The 18413-nt window shown below is 44.5% G+C and overlaps 1 protein-coding gene across 5 annotated transcripts in view; it reads right to left on the reverse strand.

Moving 5' to 3' along the window:
• DCLK1 (doublecortin like kinase 1) overlaps window positions 1–12929 on the reverse strand; it is a 326889-nt gene extending 313960 nt beyond the window's left edge. Inside the window, exons 1-2 of one of the 5 annotated variants that reach the window (XM_060288223.1) lie at window positions 12675–12911; window positions 7569–7963 (exon numbers count right to left, since the gene is read on the reverse strand). In XM_060288223.1, the coding sequence (XP_060144206.1) occupies window positions 7569–7944 (376 nt within the window). In that variant the 5' untranslated portion in view covers window positions 7945–7963; window positions 12675–12911. Of the gene's footprint in view, window positions 1–7568; window positions 7964–12674 lie in introns of all 5 variants that reach the window. The other 4 variants (XM_060288221.1, XM_060288222.1, XM_030882515.2 and 1 more) reach the window with 4 other exon arrangements.
• Between the last annotated feature and the right edge of the window lie 5484 nt (window positions 12930–18413).

An 18413-nucleotide genomic window follows, 5' to 3' on the forward strand; every position in this document is an offset into this window, starting at 1 on the left:
TGCAGCATGATGCCACCGTGCACCCTCAGGAGAACACCCATCTTACCCTCCTCCCAGAGACAAGGAGGCCCAGAGGTGGGGAAACACAAGGAAAGAGAGCAGCTGAGCCCAGTATCAATGGGTAACGGGAGACAAGCCAGAACAGAAGGAAGGGGCAGGAGCAGGACCACTGAGAGAAACACGATAAAGATGGAGGGCTGTATCCTCTATGTTCGCGGGAGAGCCGTGGTGAAGCACAAGTGCGGTATGCGATGCTTTGTCAGTGGCCTGGTCTCTGTGCAGGAAAACTGGTTTGAAGCCCACTGTACAGGACAGGTGTCCTAAAGGACCTCATCTAAGAGAGACTGTAACGGGAATGGAAAGCAGAGGCAAATACAGGTTCTATAAAAAGAAAAGAGAAAACAAGCTGAAAAAGGAAAACTAAGATATACAGTTTCAGCTTAGGAGACTATTACAACAGTACAGGAAAGAGATGAGAACAGTCAAGGGACAGGGATATGAGGGGTCATTATTTAATTTTTTAAAACGTTTTTGCATCTTTCAAAATGTTCTATAATGCTCACTGTATAAAAATGTGCCACTCCTTCAGCCATAAAAAAGAATGAAATAATGCCATCTGCAGCAACATGGATGGACCTAGAGATTATATTAAGTGAAGTAAGTCAGACAGAGAAAGACAAATATCATATGGTATCTCTTATGTGTGGAATCTAAAATGACACAAAGGAACTTATTTGCAAAACAGAAACTGACTCACAGACATAGAAAATAAACTTATGGTTACCAAAAGGGACAGCGGGAGTTGGGGGGGGTGAGATAAACCAGGAGTTTGGAATTAACATATACACATTAGTATATATTAAATAGATATAAATAACAAGGACCTGCCGTATAGCATGGGGAACTATATTCAATTTCTCATAGTAACCTATAATGGAAAAAATCTGATAAAGAATAAATATATATGTATGTATAACTGAATCACTTTGCTGTGCCTGAAAGTAACACAACACTGTAAATTAATATACTTCCATTAATAAATGGTTAATAAAAAAAAGTAATACTTTTAAAACAGTATTGAGGACTTGAAAACTATAATAATGGTGGTGAAAAGGAGCAAACAAACTGAAGAAATGTCTTAAGCAGAATCAACAGTAAGTTGTGACAGCTTGGATTTGCGGGATGAAGAGAAGGAGAAGCCAAAGGTGATGCTGAATTCGATGGTGACACCATTTAACAAGATGCAGAAGATGAGAAGAGGATTAAATTCGGGATAACCTAAGAGAATGGGTTCACATCTATACATGCTGAGATGAAATGACTCAGGATTAGAGTATACGGTGAATGTATCCAGGTGGCTGGAGCGCTGAAGGAAGGTCTGATCTGGGACTAATTGGCCTTAAAAGAGTGGTTAAAATAATGGAGTTGATGACGTCACAGCAGATGATCCCAAGACAGGAAAGTGAAGGGACCTGTGTATAAAGCTGAGGCAAGTAACGAGGAAAACAGAAAATCACCCTTTGGACACCTTCCTAACACTGGTACAGGCAAAATCCAGCGAGAAATGCCAAAATTCATGGGTGAAAGTTATTTACATAGCCGCAAAGTTCCTCCTCAAAATATTTATTAATTACAGAGGGGGAAAGAGTAACTTTAGAGTGAAGATAACTGGCAGACACCTCCTTGGTTAAATGGGTCATAGTTAACCTCACCAGCAACAAGACATGGCAACAGCACATACTCCTGAAACGATGCCCTGAAAAGGATGCAGCCTCGCTTCTGTGGAATCCTTGCCACAAATGCATAACTTCAACCTAATCACCAGGTTAAACCAAGTTGAGGGACATGCTACAAAATAACTGACCAGCACTCTTCCAACTGTCAAGTCATTAAAGACAAAGAGAGATTCAAGAACTGTCACAGCTTGGAGGATATGAAGGAGATAGGACAGCTAAATGCAATGTGTGATTCTGGAACAGAAAAAAGGCCACTGGTGGAGAAACTGGTGAAAGCAAAATAAAGCCCATAGTTTAGTTGCTAGTATTCTCAAGTTAGTTTTTACTTTTGATAATTAATACCATGTCTGTGTAAGTCATTCCCTCATGAGAATCTGGGTCGAGTATATGGGAACTTTCTATCTTTGTGACAGTTCTACTAAGTACAAATTAATTTCAAAATAAAAACTTTTTAAAATGAGGCAGGTAGCCTGGAAAAAATAGAACTGAATCCTTTCCTCAAAAATTATACTAATATGACTTTCATTAGAATATTTTTTAATGAAAACATAAAAACACTAGAAGAAAATAAGAGCAACAATTTTGTAATCTCAGGGTACAGAGGACCCAAGGGGTATGAAAATCAAGCCATAAATGAAAAGACTGATTCATTTGATTATATAATTTTGTTAAATCTGGCAAAAAAATAGAAAATAAACAAAATCACTAAGGACAATCTGGAAGAAAATACTTGAAATTAGTATCACAAAGGGCTAATATATTTAAAAGAAAAAAAAAGAAAATCCTAGAAGTCAACCAAAAAAAGACCCCAACCTGGTAGAAAAATGGTCAAAAGCTATGAAGAGACAATTCATATGGGAACATGAAAATTAAAACTATAAAAGGATACATGTTTTTCTTTCCTTAACAGATCGGCAAATGACAAAACATTTGGTAAAACATTGTCTTGTAGAAAAACAGCCACTCTCATATATTACTAATGGGGAGTACAAACTAGTACCACTTCTATGAAGGGAAATTTTGCAATGGCTCTTAAAAATTTAATGCTTGTACCTCTCTATCCAGCAATATTACTCCTAGGAATTGATCCTATGCATATTCTCCTACGTGAGTGGAAAACTTAACATTCAAGGATATTCCCTGCAAAACTGTTTCTAATAACAAAGGATTGGACACAACCTAAAGGCCCATCAATAAAAGCCTGGTTAAATAAAAAATGGTACATTTGTAAAAAGGGTTACTCTGAAGTCAGGAAAAAGATCACAGTGGTTCTAGACTTGTGTTATGCTATATTGTTAAGTGCACAAAGCAAGGTGCCAAACTGTAAGCACAGTATGTTAACTTACAGGCAACTGATATGCATCTTCTTAACAAGCACTGGTATCTTTGAGGAGATGGATACTCAAAAAACTACTAGTAGACTGTTGGCCACTGTTGGCCGGGAATTTTAGAGAGGCATGTTTTATAGCTTTTCAAAACTTAATTAAAACAAAAAAAACTCAATGCAGCAGGGAGAGGCACAGAGTAAGCTAGTGAATTAGAGAAAAAAAACCAGATGATACCACGTCAAGGGAAAGGAAAATTGCCAAGAGAGCTGGGGGCCCTGGAAATCATGGTTGGAGAGAGATTCCCTGACTGTAGGGTGAAGTCTGGGTTTATTCCCGAGAGGTTAATACTGATGGAGACTTGGGAAAAGCCCTTATGCTGGGGCTCGGGAGTCAGGCAGTGTCCATGGTGGGGCGGGGGTGCGCCGGGGGTGGTCACAGCATGTGGGGGAGCCGAGGAAGAGAGGGGCCTGTTTCTAATACATGCAGAGTTCATGTACCAATTAACTTACATATATCCGGAAGATAGCATCCTTGCTTCGTTTTTATCCTAAGGCTTAAAGGAAACGCCCTGGCCCTTTCAGACCTACATTCACACAAGATGTTAAAAGATGTTACTGAGACAGTAAAAAGATCAGTGGACGCCAGGGGTTAGGGGCAGGGTGGGATGAAGAGGCAGAACACAGAGGATTTTCAGGGCAATGAAACTATTGTGTGATACCACAGTCATGGATACATGTCATTATAACTCCGTCCAAACCCACAGAAGGTACGACACCAAGGATGAGCCCTCGTGTAAACTACGGACTTGGGGTGATAAATGACGTGTCAGTGCCGGCTCACTGACTGTAACAAGCGTACCCCTCTGGTGATAGTGGGAGACGGTGTTCACGTGTGGGAACAGGGGGACATGGGAAACCTCTGCATTTTCTGCTCAATTTTTCTGCCAACCTAAAACTGCACTAAAAAAAAGTCTGTTTACAAGTGTGGGGAAGGAGAATGCCTATTCTTCAACACATCACTAACACCTGAGCAACCCACAGAGAAAAACCAATCAATCAGTTGCTGCTTGGTATGTAAATTACATCTTTTTCCTAATGGTTCAAAGGTTTTAAGTGTTACTCCTTCATTTATCCTCACAACATCTGCATAGCTACAGTGGAATACAAACGGTGTAAAACTGGGTAAAAAGAGGCAATATTGGGAAAATGAGGCCACGTCTCAAGGTGAATCACCTGCAGAAATAGGCCTGCAATTCAACTTTCCTTATTGAGCAACACGGCTTTTTTTAAACATATAAAGGCCATTTTGAAAGCAAACAATTAGGAGTGTCATCCATGGTCTACTCTGAAGTGCATGCATGTACATGTGTGTGTGTATGTAAACATACATGCACAGATAGACAAGCATACATACACACACACACACACACACACACACACCACTCATACAGTTATACTCCAGGCCAAGAGCTAGCTTTATCAACATTTTTAAGCCAAATTTAGGCATAATAATAATACAACAGTTAAAGTGACCAGCAGACCGTTATAAATAAAGAAACTCACATACATCATCGTCCGAATTTCTAGTCTGAGATAAGTGAGAATGAACAAACTCACAAAAAAACATTACAAGTCAGATATATTTGTCACAGCACTCACTAAAAGGATTTAACTTAAAATGCAAACGTCATCATGTTGGAAAGGGAAATGAGAAGCTAATAACATGCACTGACGTTTACATAAAATTAGTATGTAAAGTGGGAGCTATGAACCTAATGATGAATGTGAAGCAACGGTTTGCATTTTATCAGACTAAGCAAAAAACATAATTGACAAAGAGGCAAATCTAAATGAATTTCCAGCTATTTCAACACTAAGTGCAGCTGCATGAGAATTGTCAGTGTTATAAATGAAAAAAAAAAATCTGTTTAAACTGAAAAAAAATTTTAAATGCAGCCAATGAGTGAACTTACCTACTTTACTGAAGTTACCATTTATTTAATCAGAAAAAGGTATTTTTTTCCAAAAAGGAATTTTTTAACATCAGAATATTCAATCTGCAGTTAACTTCTTATTGATCAAGGAGAAAGGTGTTTGGAGGCAAATGAAAATAGTAAAGTGTTTCTGGGAGCAGTATCTGTCATTCCTGGAATTAAGTCAAGGTTAAAAATATTTGTTTTCAAGAAGAAGCTAATACAATAAGATTTCATTTAAAAGCCACTAAGAATATCTATCTATCTATCTATCTATCTATCTTAATCACTTTGCTGTACACCAGAAATTAACACAATATTGTAAATCAACTATACTTCAATTTTAAAAAGCCACTAATACCACCCCACTCAGTATCTTACTAGTGGCAGTTATGAGCTCAAGTGCTGGTACCAGCGGGTTCAAATCTTAACTCTACTATTTCTTGCTGTGCGACTCTGGCAGATCACTTAACCACACTGTGCCTCACTTTTCTCATCTTACTATGAGGATAACAGTACCTACACCTCCTAGGATCATTGTGAGAATGAAAAATGTTCATACATGCAAGACACATGCTCAATATCTGCGAGCTATCATTATCATCATCACTCAGGACAGTAGTCTCTCTCTCAGGGCAGGTGTTCTTTTGTGCTAAAAAACTGACAGAGAAGATGGTGGCGAGCATGCCATGATTTTGCTGGTCCCTGGATATAAAGTACTGTCATATCCCACCTCTCACACCTTCTCCTTGGCGGATGGGAATCATGGGAATATCTCTGCCACTTCTGAGTGAAGATCGATCCTGGGTGAGAAACTGACTGAAGTAACCCTCCCCCCGCACAGATGTTGCACAAGTGACTCTAGACCAGAGAATGCCAAGCCCAGGATGTCTTAGAAGGTGCTTTGAGATCTTGGCATATTTTCCCTACAACACCATCAGCCCTCAAAGGGATTGCTTACACCTGACTTTGTACTTGATCTTTTCCCAGATCCTCTGGAATATCTCACCAAATTATTTATCCTGTATTTTCCAAGGTCATGAAAAGACAAGGCACAAAAATCAAAGCTGATACACAAATATTCTATGTTCATTCTTCCCCTTTAATTTACTGGAAGTTCCAGCATCTGAGAAGGAAAAAGGCCAAGTCTACAGGCTTCTTGGCAGGGTGATGAGTCATCGAAAAGAGATGTGAATTCCCACAAAATAAACATAACCAAACCCCTCCACACCCTCTTCTCAAGTGCAGTCATACTGTGAGTGGACTGGCATCCCTGCCAAGGGATCAAGGGAAGAGAAATGGGAGAAAGACAGAGAAGCCCTCAGCCTTGAATCACGTACAAACTCTGATTCCAAAGGAAGACCAGAGTGCTTGCCTGTGTGCAGTCAGGGCATGGCATTCGTCCAGGATCCAGACAGACTGCAGGGCCTGGGCAAATACATCTGGAGTAAAGATGAACTCGGGGTGAAATCAAGCTCTCCCCACATTCCCAACTTCCTTTCCCGTGTTGCTTTGCACTAATATTTCATGAGGACCTTGAGACCTCAACTTAGAAAAATCTACTCTCCAAAGAGGATCGGCTACCCTCATTTACATCTCAGCATGAATTTAACCCCGGTTATTTTTCTCCCAAGTTGTTTTACTTCAATTATGATTTCTAAGGTGATTAGAGACCTCACGCCCTGTTCAAACAGGGTCAGTCCTGAGACACATATATTCCAGAGGAGGCAACCTACTCTGCTTGCACGAGACACCAGGCCTCATCCGTGGACCCAAATAGTCCTATTTCCACATGAAATGTCTAAAATAGGTAATCACTATTAACCTACGTTAAACTTAACAAAAATAAACTGAGCAGATTAACTCCTCAAATACCACAGAAAGACAACAATCCTTTTAAACTTAAAATCAGTCAAACCTTAAAATAATTTTAACATTGAAATGTGTCATATTGGAAAGAACAGGCAGCAAATCTAACTTTTGGTCCAGCAACAACACTATCTTACCATGTACGCACAGACACATGACACTTGAATTTTGGGGCCTCAGTCCCCAGTGATTAAAATTAAAAGGTTTGATACCTATCTAAGATTCCTTAAAACTCAAAAATTTCATGATCTATTAGTTATTTTCAGTTCAAGTACTTTCACACATGTGGTAGCAAAAGTTCAATTTGCAGCTAGAAATAAATAAGAACTATGTAATTAAAGATATAAAAATGGACTTTTAAAATTAACATAGCACGGGTGTGAGAAACAATAGAGAGGATGCTGTAGAATGAAGACACTTTTTCCCTCAGCCCATTATTATAAGCTACCTGATCGAATACCACTAGGTTTGTTGGGGTTTTTTCTTTTTACGCTACTGTACAGACAAGGGAACTCTCCACCATGTGGAACAGTAAGGATCACAGCCACAAGGCTGAATGCTGTCTCTTAGAGATCAAGCAGAAGATGGTGAGAATAATATGGACCTGTGGGAACCGAAGCCATATGCCCTAGGGTCACTTGGGAGGTATCTCCCAGCTCTCACCTTCCAGCAGCTGGTCCAGGCTGGAAATCTTCTTGAGCCCATCGATGGTGTAGATTGTTCTCACCCCCTGGGGCAAATTCACGTTATCCGACAGAGTTCGGGTCAAATCAGCCAGCAGGGCCTCAAAAGATCGGAACCGGTCTGGGGAGATGGCATACACAATCCCTTTGAAGTATCGATCTCCGTTTCGATAGAAACGAACTTTCTTGGCCTTCTTCTCAGAGCTGAGGGTCTGCAGCGTGCGGGTTCGGTAGAAGCTGCAGTGGGCGCTGTGCGTTGGGCTGGGCAGCCCGTTCACCCGCGACCCTCGGCTGTATCTCTGCGCCTTATCCCTTTCATCGAAGTGCTCCAACTCCATGTCTCTGCCGAAGGACATGACGGAGGTAAAGTTGAACCTGGGAGGCACAGAAACACAAACAGCCACACAAAGATGTTATTTTTGCACCCTGATTTGAAAGGCTCAGCTTGAGAGCAGCTGATGGAGATATTGCTATAATCGATGATATGTTTAATATGAATTATCAAGTTGGGAGAGAAAAGACAAACAAATAGAAGAGGCAGACCCAGTGGAAACAGCTTATTAATCAACCCCAGTTTTGTCAGAATACGGCTGTACGCATTGACCACCTAGCACGTCAGGTTTTGAACCGCTGTTATTTCCAACAGTCACAACAAACCTTTCAAAGTATTGTTAACCCGATTTACAGATGAAGAAACTGAGGCACAGAAAAATTTCTCCTAAATTTCTCCAAGTAATTCAGTTGAGAAATGCCTGAATCAAGAACTCTGCCCCAGGTTTGCCTGACTTCAAGGGTAGGTAGGAAATGAGCTTTCATTTCACTACAGGGCTAAAGATACAAGATATAGTGGTGGTGGTGGACGAGGAATCAAAAGAGGGCAGGTAGCATTTAGGAGTCAGATTGTAAACATTTTACCTAGTGTTTGTACTCTCCATGGCTAGACCAAGAGCAAACAATCTGTAGATTCTACCAACTTAAAAGAGATTTTCCAGCAGATTCACATATTGAATTGAAATTTACTTAAAAAGTGGACCCACCATAACTCATTTACTTATATTTAATGCTTCAGATAAGGTGGATTAAAAAAAAAGAAGAAAAAGGAAGGTGGGGGAGGGAGGAGAAAGGAAAGGAGGCAGGGGCAGAAAAGAAGAAGGAAAAAGAGAAGCAGCACAGCAACAAGAACAAGAAGAAGGAACGGAAGTTACTTCTTTGGGACACTTGGCCTTTCCTTCCACTAAGGCTCTGTCTGTCTGTGGTTGAGAAAATCGAGATTTGAAGATGTTGACCGAGACTTGACCCCGTATGAGCTGCGTAACCTTGAGAAATCTACTTGTTCAACGTCTTTAAGCCTCGATTTCCTGAATCACACACGGAAAAGATAACAGTACCTACCTCCTAGTTAACATCAGCTATTAAGTAAGTTAAAACACATAAAGCACTTAGGGTAATGTCTACCCTGTGATAAGTATTAATATTTTTGTTAATAAAATCTGCCTTTCTGTTCCTGACTTTGTCACAAAAAGACCTAGTAGGAACAGAATCTCTCCCTCCGGTAAGAGAGGCTCCAGGTGAGCTTCCCCCAGCCCCACCCCCGCCACAGATTTCCAGCTCATGACCTTCTAAAAGGTACACCTGTGCCCCTACGTCCCCATTTGACTTTCCATGGAGGCCTGTCATCAGCTGCTGCCTGTGGGATCAATTAATCCTTGCTCAGGGGTTAGCTGATAAGGACTTGTGCTGTTGCCCCTCACAGGGGATCCGTGTTTTAAACAGGGTAATCTAGAAAGTGGGAAAACCTCAACATTCAAAGGAAAGAAGTTTCAAGGACAAAGTTTCAGGCATATTGAAATAAGAGTTTAAGGGAAATGGAAAACTGGGGGCAAGAACCTTACAAGTGCTCCCCAAATCCTACCACACAGACGATGTCACCTTTCCGAAGGTCAGTCCAAACCAGCCCAAAGTACTGCCAAGCTTCCCTGACCTTTCCTTCACCCTCAGTCAACTGACCTCTGAGCCATTCAGAATGGCTACAAATTCATGCTCAAAAGCTTCATGCACTGCTAGAGACTGTGCACACCTGAAATGAGTGGAGTGGAAAAAGCTCACAGTTATTGAACGTCTATGACGTGCCTGACACTGTTACGTGGCGATCAACTGCTGTGTAACATGCTAAGAGCTCCCTCTAAACCTCCTGCCAGTCCAGTGAGGGAGGGGGTATTATTGTGACTGAGGATGAGTGCAGGATGTATCCAGGGTCCCAAAGACAGAACTGAGGGCCTTGGGACTTGAACCCAGATTCACTCCAACTGCCTCTGAAGCTGGCACTCTCTCCTTTCCGACTTGTGCACTCTGTCCTAGAGGCCTAGACCCCCTGGGATTGGCCCATCATGACATGTAAAGTAAGGTGTTTAAAGCCCTCACTCCTCACTAGCTCTGTGACCTTGGGCAGGCCACTTAACTGCCAAAGACGTTGTGTGCACAGAGACCAGGCAGTGGTCTCCAGGCCATCAACGTTTTCACCTGCTCATGATTCTACAGCTGACCCTGCTTGGGGGAGGGAGCAGTGGGCTGGGATTCAATCTGGAGTCATTATTAGTTTTGTGTATTTTTTTTCCTCCAAATATGAAAACCGCCTCATGCCACTCAATAACTTCACTTTTAGTCTAAATTTGCATTTTCCAGAAAAAATATACCATATATAGGTAGGTATGAAGTGGTTGCATTGATTTTGAAGTTAGATAACTTTAAAACAATTATTAGTTATCTAATCCTTCAGAGAGCTATTAATTAACAGAGCCAATATTTTGCCCATGATATCATAAGTGCTCCTACTCTGTTTTTAAAAGGAGTTCTTTTGTCTTCCAAAAGGGATGTGTGTGTTGGGGGGATGATGCTGCCAGTACTCAAAAACCCATGCCACCTCACTAGACTCTTCAAACTTCGTAAAGTATAAAGGTCAGATGGGCTGTTGAAGGTTTTGTTTTATTTTTTATATGCAGTGATCATTCTTCCAACCCTAGGCATTTCCTTCCAAATCCAAATAAACCGAAAGAAAACGTGCAGGACATGCAGAAAGGAGGGCACAACTGTGTCACCAGAGTGCAAATCTAATTCCAAGGGGCTCTTGTTGATTCGCAATCGGCAAAGGTCAAATTATTTAGCAATTGTTGGAATTCCCTTGAGGGAACGGGCTTCTAGAACCAACAATTCCACCCCAATTGGGGGAGAAAAAAAAAAGATCAATTTAAAATAGAGAAAAGTTGATTTTATTTGTATATTTCTCCAAACTGGATCATGTGTCCAACCACAGCAGGGCCCACGTCTTTTACTTCCCTTCACTGAGTCTGCCCCAGAGTAGGCAACGATGTGGGTGACAAAGAAAAACCACACTCCAAGTGAAATCATTCTCAAGGCTACAGCTACCACTAAATGAATGCCGAAAACCACACCAGACATCATCGTGTTCCAGATATTATGTGTGGCTTCAAAATAGGTATTCTTTCCCTTGCTTGGCTGGCTCAGCAATTCCACTGGCTTAGTCATATATTCGAATCAAGAGCTCCTGAAGAAGATTCACTGGGCTTCCACAGGTCCCCACTTTCTGCAAGGAAGCTGGCTAAAGGGCACAGCCACGCGTTCACAGGCCATAGATGGCTAAGGCCCTGGGCACACATGTGTCCTGGGACCGAGGAGGTAACTGCACCACCTAAGCCACAGAGGTCCCAGAGGCTTGGGTGGGGAAGACCCGGCCTGGGTCTTATCAGAGATTTTCCTATAAACACTGCCAGGCCAAGAAATCAGCTTCTTCAGCTGCTCTCTATGGGATTTCTCACCATTTTGAAGAAACTGTGTGTTCATCCTTCTCTAGATGAGCACACGAGTTCCTGTTTTGGAGATTACACACACACCAAGAAATAATTTGGCATAAACGCTACCACATCTAAACAGATGCTAGACCTGGAGGTCCCAAGGCACATTTTGCCAGTGGGATTAGGATGTAGGTGGATGGCCAGGCACGCACGAAGAGGCAAACACACCTTCAGTGTGCACGCACCACCCCGGACACAGATACCACAGGATGTGTGCATACCTTTTACACTGTTCCTACATATAACCTCTCTTAAATTCCTTCTGACCCGCATTCATATGACATTTCATACTTAAAAGGCCGTCCTACTTTCCCGGCGAAAAGAGATATATTTAGGAACATTCATAAAACGTATTCATGGAACACCCTGCCGTGTGGCCGCTGAACGCGTGTGCACCAGAATGTGGACACACATTCATAGAGGCGGGGAGAGCAAGCCGGCCTGAATGAAACCTTTCAACCGCTCCATCTCCTGCAAGCACCTCCTGGCCCAATGCAGCAGCGATTCCGAGCAGACCCGGTTTTCAGCAGCGGCCTCTTTTGTGGGGGGCCGTGCGGGGCTGGGCGTGCGTTTCCCCGCTAGGAGGGAAATGCCATTTCCTCTCCGCAGGCTGTTAGCACTGCAGGTACTAATTTGCACACGGGGCAGCCACGCTGTCCCCAAGGGAACTCGAGGCCCCGCAAACGTGCTTGCAGCACCCACACTGCAGTCAGCCCCCGCGCACGGATCGCCCCGTCCTCAGGCACACACCACCCTCCCGGGCCCACGGGGAAGCACGCACACAATAAGAGGCCCGACCCGACCACTCCTTCTGGGCGCACACTTGGTCCTCACTCCGCGGCCAGTTCTGACAATGACAAACACCTGGCCCAGCTCCTCCGCCCTAGCTCTCCATCTCCACTAACAAGGCGGCCGAGAGAATGGGGGCCCCGCTCGCCCGACTCCCCGTTTTCAGCCCGGTGGCACCAGACAAAAGAGGCAGGTGCCAGCAGCCCCAGTGCCGCCTGCACACACCGCCCCCGGCCGCGGCCGGGCAGCTCCTTTCGAGGAACGGCGGGAAGGGCGGCGGCGGCCGAGGGGGCGCCCGCCTGCCCTCCGCGCCCGCGCTCCCCTGGACCCCGCGGTTGCGGGAGGAGTCGGCGCTGTCGGGCCCCCGGAGGGGCCTCCCGGCCGGCCCGCCCCTCGGCTCCCTTCCCCGGCGAAAGCAAACCACGCACCGGTCTGCGGAGAGACGCCGCCGGGGGTCTTTGTGGCCGCGCTCGGGGCCGCCTCCTGGTGCTGTCTTCGCGGGGCTGGGTGCGGCCTGACCGCGGGGCTGTGGGGCGGCGGCGGGGCCGGGACTGGGCGGCGGCCGCTGCTGGACCGCGGGCGTCTGGGCTGCAGCCGCTAGCGGAGGGACGCGCCTCGGCCGCTACTCATCGAAATGCGGCGCTTCGCACAGCCTCACTCCTGCCTCTCTCCGGAGGAGGGCGGCGGCGGCGGCGGCTGCGGGCGCGTTCCCTGCTCTAGTGGCGCACTCGCTCCCCCGCCCACCCCCGCTCCCTCCGCCTCCTCCGCGTGCGCGCCCGGCGCCCCCGCCCCTCTGGGCAGAGCGCTCCCACCACGGCTGCGCCCCGGGCCTCCTCCTCCTCCCCTCGCCCTCTCCCGCCGCCGCGACCTCAGTGCATCTGGCTGGAGCAAACCCCCTGACCTCCCCAGGCCCCGGGAGTGGTTGTCTGGAGATTGGGGCCGGTCGGTGGTGGACCTGGGGACAGGCAGAGAGAACGTGGACCGGGTCTGAACCAGGAAACGTGCAAGGCAGAGACGTGAGGTGTGGCCGAGCCGTGAGACCCCTCCCTAAGGGGAGGCAAGGGAAACAGTTCCTCCCCCCCACCCCCCGCCACTGTACACACACTTCGATGTGACCTCATGGTTTGACACCTTTCCCAGAATCATGAAAGCCAACGTGATGGCCCTGTCATCACTTCTCACCCAGGACACATCCATGCAGCACCTCCTGGGAGGACCATCCCCAGACCCTCCCAACCTACCCGCACTAGTGTCACCCTCAGGCCCCCTAATTGGGATGGGCCAGATCTGCTCATAGATCCCGCCCATCATCTCCACTTGACCCCCAGACTTGAGTCACCCTTTGAAACAGTGATCTCTGCTTGGAGCTGAATATATGTCACAACAGGCCCTTGATAACTTAAAGGCCGAGTTTCGCTACTGGACCCCTCGTGCCTGCCAAGGCTGGCGGTCAGCGCTGGAAAGCCCCATGAGCTCACATAAGCCTCCGCCACACACACACCCCAGGGGGCAGGAATGTTCTCAAAGCTCAGGCTGCTCACAGCTTCCGCCAGTTTTTGCACGGAAGTCCAAGAATCAAGTCGCAGACTTCTGGCGAACCTTAGCCTGGTTCAGTGGGCAGCCTGAATTTTGGTCCAGTTAACCTCCTGACTGTCCCTTGAGACATGTATTTGTCCCAAATACTGTACATACACAAATACACGTGCATCTCTCTCTTCCTGAGCTTACACTTTTCAATAGAAAATCAAAATTTTTTCTCTTGTCAGCTGAGCCATTATGTATTTGACTAGTTATTATTAATAAGAGCTATTCTGAAGTACTTTAAAAGTATTATGTAAATACTAACTACCCTTTGTTATAAAAGGCAGCTCAAAAGAGATGCATGTTACATATTCAACAAGTGCTGCAATATTTATTTTTGAACTACTGAATAGCCCAGGGATGAGAGTACAGTGAACTCACCAAATTAACTAAATGCAAAGTACTAAGCCTGTTCCTTCAAATTCTAATCAGAATGAGGGCCAAGGGGTAAGTGCAGAGAAAGAAGCCAAGGGTATTTTGAGAAGGGAAATCAAAGCTTCTGTTTATCTTTCCTGTGACAGATGCCAACTGATTTCTGCCAATATGCTAAACCAAGAAATATATTCCATCTCCTTGCCCCCATGGATATTCTGTCAGGGTCATTTCTTAAGCACTTTAAGTAGCTCAACTGTATCTTACCTCTTTCCTAGGTCTTCTCTCTGGGATATGCAGATACTGTCCAAAGAAACACCTTTGAGTTTGATTCTCCCAGCTGCAATGTGCTCTCACTAGAAATAGTTGGGCATCATTAACCCTTTCAGGACACCAAAGGGCAACTGATAACTAGGTGGGCACACTGAATAGTACCCACCAGCCAATATACCATGGTCATATCATTTAGCCAGGACAGGAGGATGGTAACAAATGGCTCCCAGTGACCTGACAGAAGTAACAACAGAAGTGCCTAAATTATTTCCAGGGTAGTCTTTGGCAAATCTAACTGCTATTCAATAATAATTCCTAATTGAAGTGAAATTTAATCAGGAAACTCCTAGTTCAAATAATTTTCAAAAACTGACGTTACTTCCAGTACATCACAAGGATACTGACCAGAGAAGTGACTGACCCTTTTCTCCATGAAAATCTGAAGGCAACAGAGGTCTCATTCTAACTCCCCAAAGCTAACTCTTTTTAAGCTGTGTACCCCAATTGCTGCTCGAAGCAGCCGCAGCTGTGCGCCCTGCAAGATGACAACGGCTTGGACACTGTTCTGTCGGTGGCTCCTGTTAACTGAGCGCTTGCTTTTTGCTGTGCTGGGGGCTTTTGTACATTTTCTTATTTCATCCTTATAAGAACCATTCAAGGTAGGCATTACTATCCTCACCTAACAGATGAAGGAATTTAGGCAGAGGGAGGTTACCTCATTTGCCCATAGTCATGTAGCTAATAAATCTCGAGCCCAACTCCATTTTTTTTAATTCCTATGTTTTAAAATTCAAGTCACTGGGCTTCTCTGGTGGTGCAGTGGTTGAGAGTCTGCCTGCCGATGCACGGGAGGGGGGTTCGTGCCCGGGTCCGGGAGGATCCCACATGCCGCGGAGCGGCTGGGCCTGTGAGCCGTGGCAGCTGAGCTTGCGCGTCCGGAGCCTGTGCTCCGCAACGAGAGAGGCCACAACAGTGAGAGGCCCGCGTACCGCAAAAAAAAAAAGAAAAAAAGAAAAAAATTCAAGTCACTTTTCCAACTGCTATGCCCATATGCTTATAAAGCAATACCAAATTCTAATGTGAAGTGTAATCTATTTTGAAAAAATGCAGCCTCATAACCAATGGATTTATTATTTCATAACAGAGTGAGAACAACTCTTGCTGTTGTGCTGTAGTGATGGGTACCATCAGGTGTGTCTGCTCTGAGCTAAACGTTTTCATGAGAACATTTGCACTTCATGCTCGTCCACAAAGTTGATGGACAATCTTATCTAAAGGGTGTTTTTTTTCCTGAAATTAAGTTTTCAGATAAAGCCAGGGAAGATAAAGAAAACTAAAGAGTAATAATTTTTAGGAACTTCTCTGGTGGTCCAGTGGTTAAGACTCTGCACTTCCAACCAGGGGGTGCAGGTTCGATCCCTGGTGGGGGAACTAAGATCCCACATGCCACGAAGACAAAAATTAAAAAAAAAAAATTTAATTCTTAAAGAAAAAAGAATAATAATTTTTAGTTGACCACATACCTCTTTTCAGGTGCCTTTATTGGCTTCTTCTTAGAACCTGTACTCAATTATGCAGATTCAAAGAGAATTACAGAATAAGGGATGTTAGCAGTAAGAGATGCACTTCCTGCTTTTCCCTCTAGGAGGGGGAATTTACTGTGTCCCGTTCACGTCTCTTCAGTCCTCCTCCGGGACCAAGGGCATGCAGTGCTACTGGGCTAGAGTACCAAGCATATTTAGTGCCCACCACAACTGTGAGAAACAGTTTTATAGAATATGATTGTCATTTTAATTTTCCTTTGTATTTCTTCCCGTATGGTAAAGGCTCCTTATGGCATTTCCCACAGCATTTCCTAATTGCCTCTAATTACAGAACACTTCTGCCTTCCTCCAGAATGAAAGAAACTCCCTGATGAGGGCCCTTGCAACAGCCGGTCCAGTTTTCACCCCGTGTGTGAATCCCCGCCACCACAAGTGGCCTTTCAGCCTCCACTCTGCTGCTTCTGAAGGTGGCACATGTGACACAGTGGAGAGAAATGAGATTACCCTCTGAGAGTTACGCTAGATCAGGGGATTCTAGAAATAGTGAACGAGATCTCTAAATTTTTAACTGGCCATTTCTCTCTGGCTTGGCGTTCCAGACATGATGAGGGTCCAAACTACAAAAGGCTATGGACCTACACAAAGGAGCAAGGGACTCTACCACCCCGAGAGACCCTCCCTAAGCTGACAGAGAGCTTCCCAAAGCTCATTTCTCCTTTTCCTACGTGTGATTTCCTTTAGTAGAGAGGGACTCAGCACAGCCCAGTCCCCTGCCAAGCAGCGCTGCAAATTAAACCCAGAGCCACTTTCCTCAACCTTGCCTGGTGGTTCTGGCTCTTCTGTTTGGATCTACAGGGGACAAATCGAATGGCCCTGCCATCTCCTTGACAGCCCTATTGTATTCTACCAAATTCTACTCTGCATTTCCTAGGAACCCCCAGCCCTTCAGCTGCTTCTCATGTGACACGGCTTGGAAATGTCAGTGGTGCGCAGCTGTCAAAACCTCCCTCAATATCTGCCTCTCAGAACTGGACCCGGATGGCAACGGTGGTCTCACTGGGGAAGCTCCACGACTTCAATTGTCCTCAACACACTGCTTCTGTTAAAGGAACCGAACATCACATCAGCCTCCCTGGCAGGCATGCTGCACTATTGACTCATTCAGTCAATTAAAATCTCCATGCCTTTCACATGTTTGGCTCTTAAGGCCCCTTATTCTGTATTTGTTCAATTAGATTTGGGGGGCCTAAGTTCAGTGCTCTGTATTTTCCTTCTTAAATTGTGTGTTGTTATTTGATCCACCTTTCTAACCTGCTGAGTGGGATCCCTTCAGACACGTTATGTCACCACGACACGAGAGCGATCCCTCCAGCCTCCTGTCAGTCTGATTAACACCACACCCTCATCTCATCTTGATAGTGGATAAAAGCTTTCAATAGAACATGATCACAGCAGGCCATGTTAGCTACAGCAAATAAAAAACATGTTCTCTAACGGCAAATAAATATCTAGAGATCCAGTGATCGCTGAAATTCACCTTTTTACATCTAGAATTATATCCTTGACTTTGTTGCTATTTCGAGGTCATAGGTATATTTATACTGATAGATCACTTTCAAGTTTTCATTCCTTCATCCATTCATCCAATAGATAATTTTCGAGTGTCTCCAATGTGCCAGGCACTGTGCTAGGCGGGAACAATACAACCATGAGGTAGAATTGCAAATATCCTCTTCCCGTGGCATTGACAGTCTGTAGGGAGTAGGATGGCAAATGAAATTTACACAAATAATTACTTAATCCCAGTATCACTAAGTACCGTGAAGGAAAAGAACAAAGGGCTTCAGAGAGAGCTTGCCTTCCCTAAGGAAGTAACATTTAAGAAGAGACCTGAAGCTACCCAGCAGCAGGGTGGAAGAGTATGATTCCAAGCAGAAGAAATAGGCTTATGAAGACTGAGTGGGAAGCAGCTTGTTCAAGGAGCAAGAGATGGGCTGAGGACAGAGGAGGAAATTATTCTCTAAGAATTTAGATACACAAGCTAGGCCTCATGTAGGTTTGCAGCCTAAAGTCATACTTCCTGGGGGCCTCAAAAGCCTTCAAGTTCTCGATTCTCTTAAAAATGGTCCCCAGGAACTTAGGAGAAATAAACTAAATCCTCATTGAAGAAACCCATCTTTAACCTAGGCCTCAAAAGATCTCCACTTATAAACTTCCAAAGAATATAGGCTTATGGTTAAAAAAAAAAAATCACAAAATATATCAGTAAAGAAGGCATCATGAGTATGAACTAGAAAAAGAAGAAGAAAATAGAATCAGAATCAAAATGATTTCTGACAGTGGAGTTATCTAACATGGACTATAAAAAAATATATACGTATGGAAGAAAGGATACAG

This window comes from Globicephala melas, chromosome 18, assembly GCF_963455315.2.
Source record: "Globicephala melas chromosome 18, mGloMel1.2, whole genome shotgun sequence".
NCBI classification, from domain to species: Eukaryota; Metazoa; Chordata; class Mammalia; order Artiodactyla; family Delphinidae; genus Globicephala; species Globicephala melas.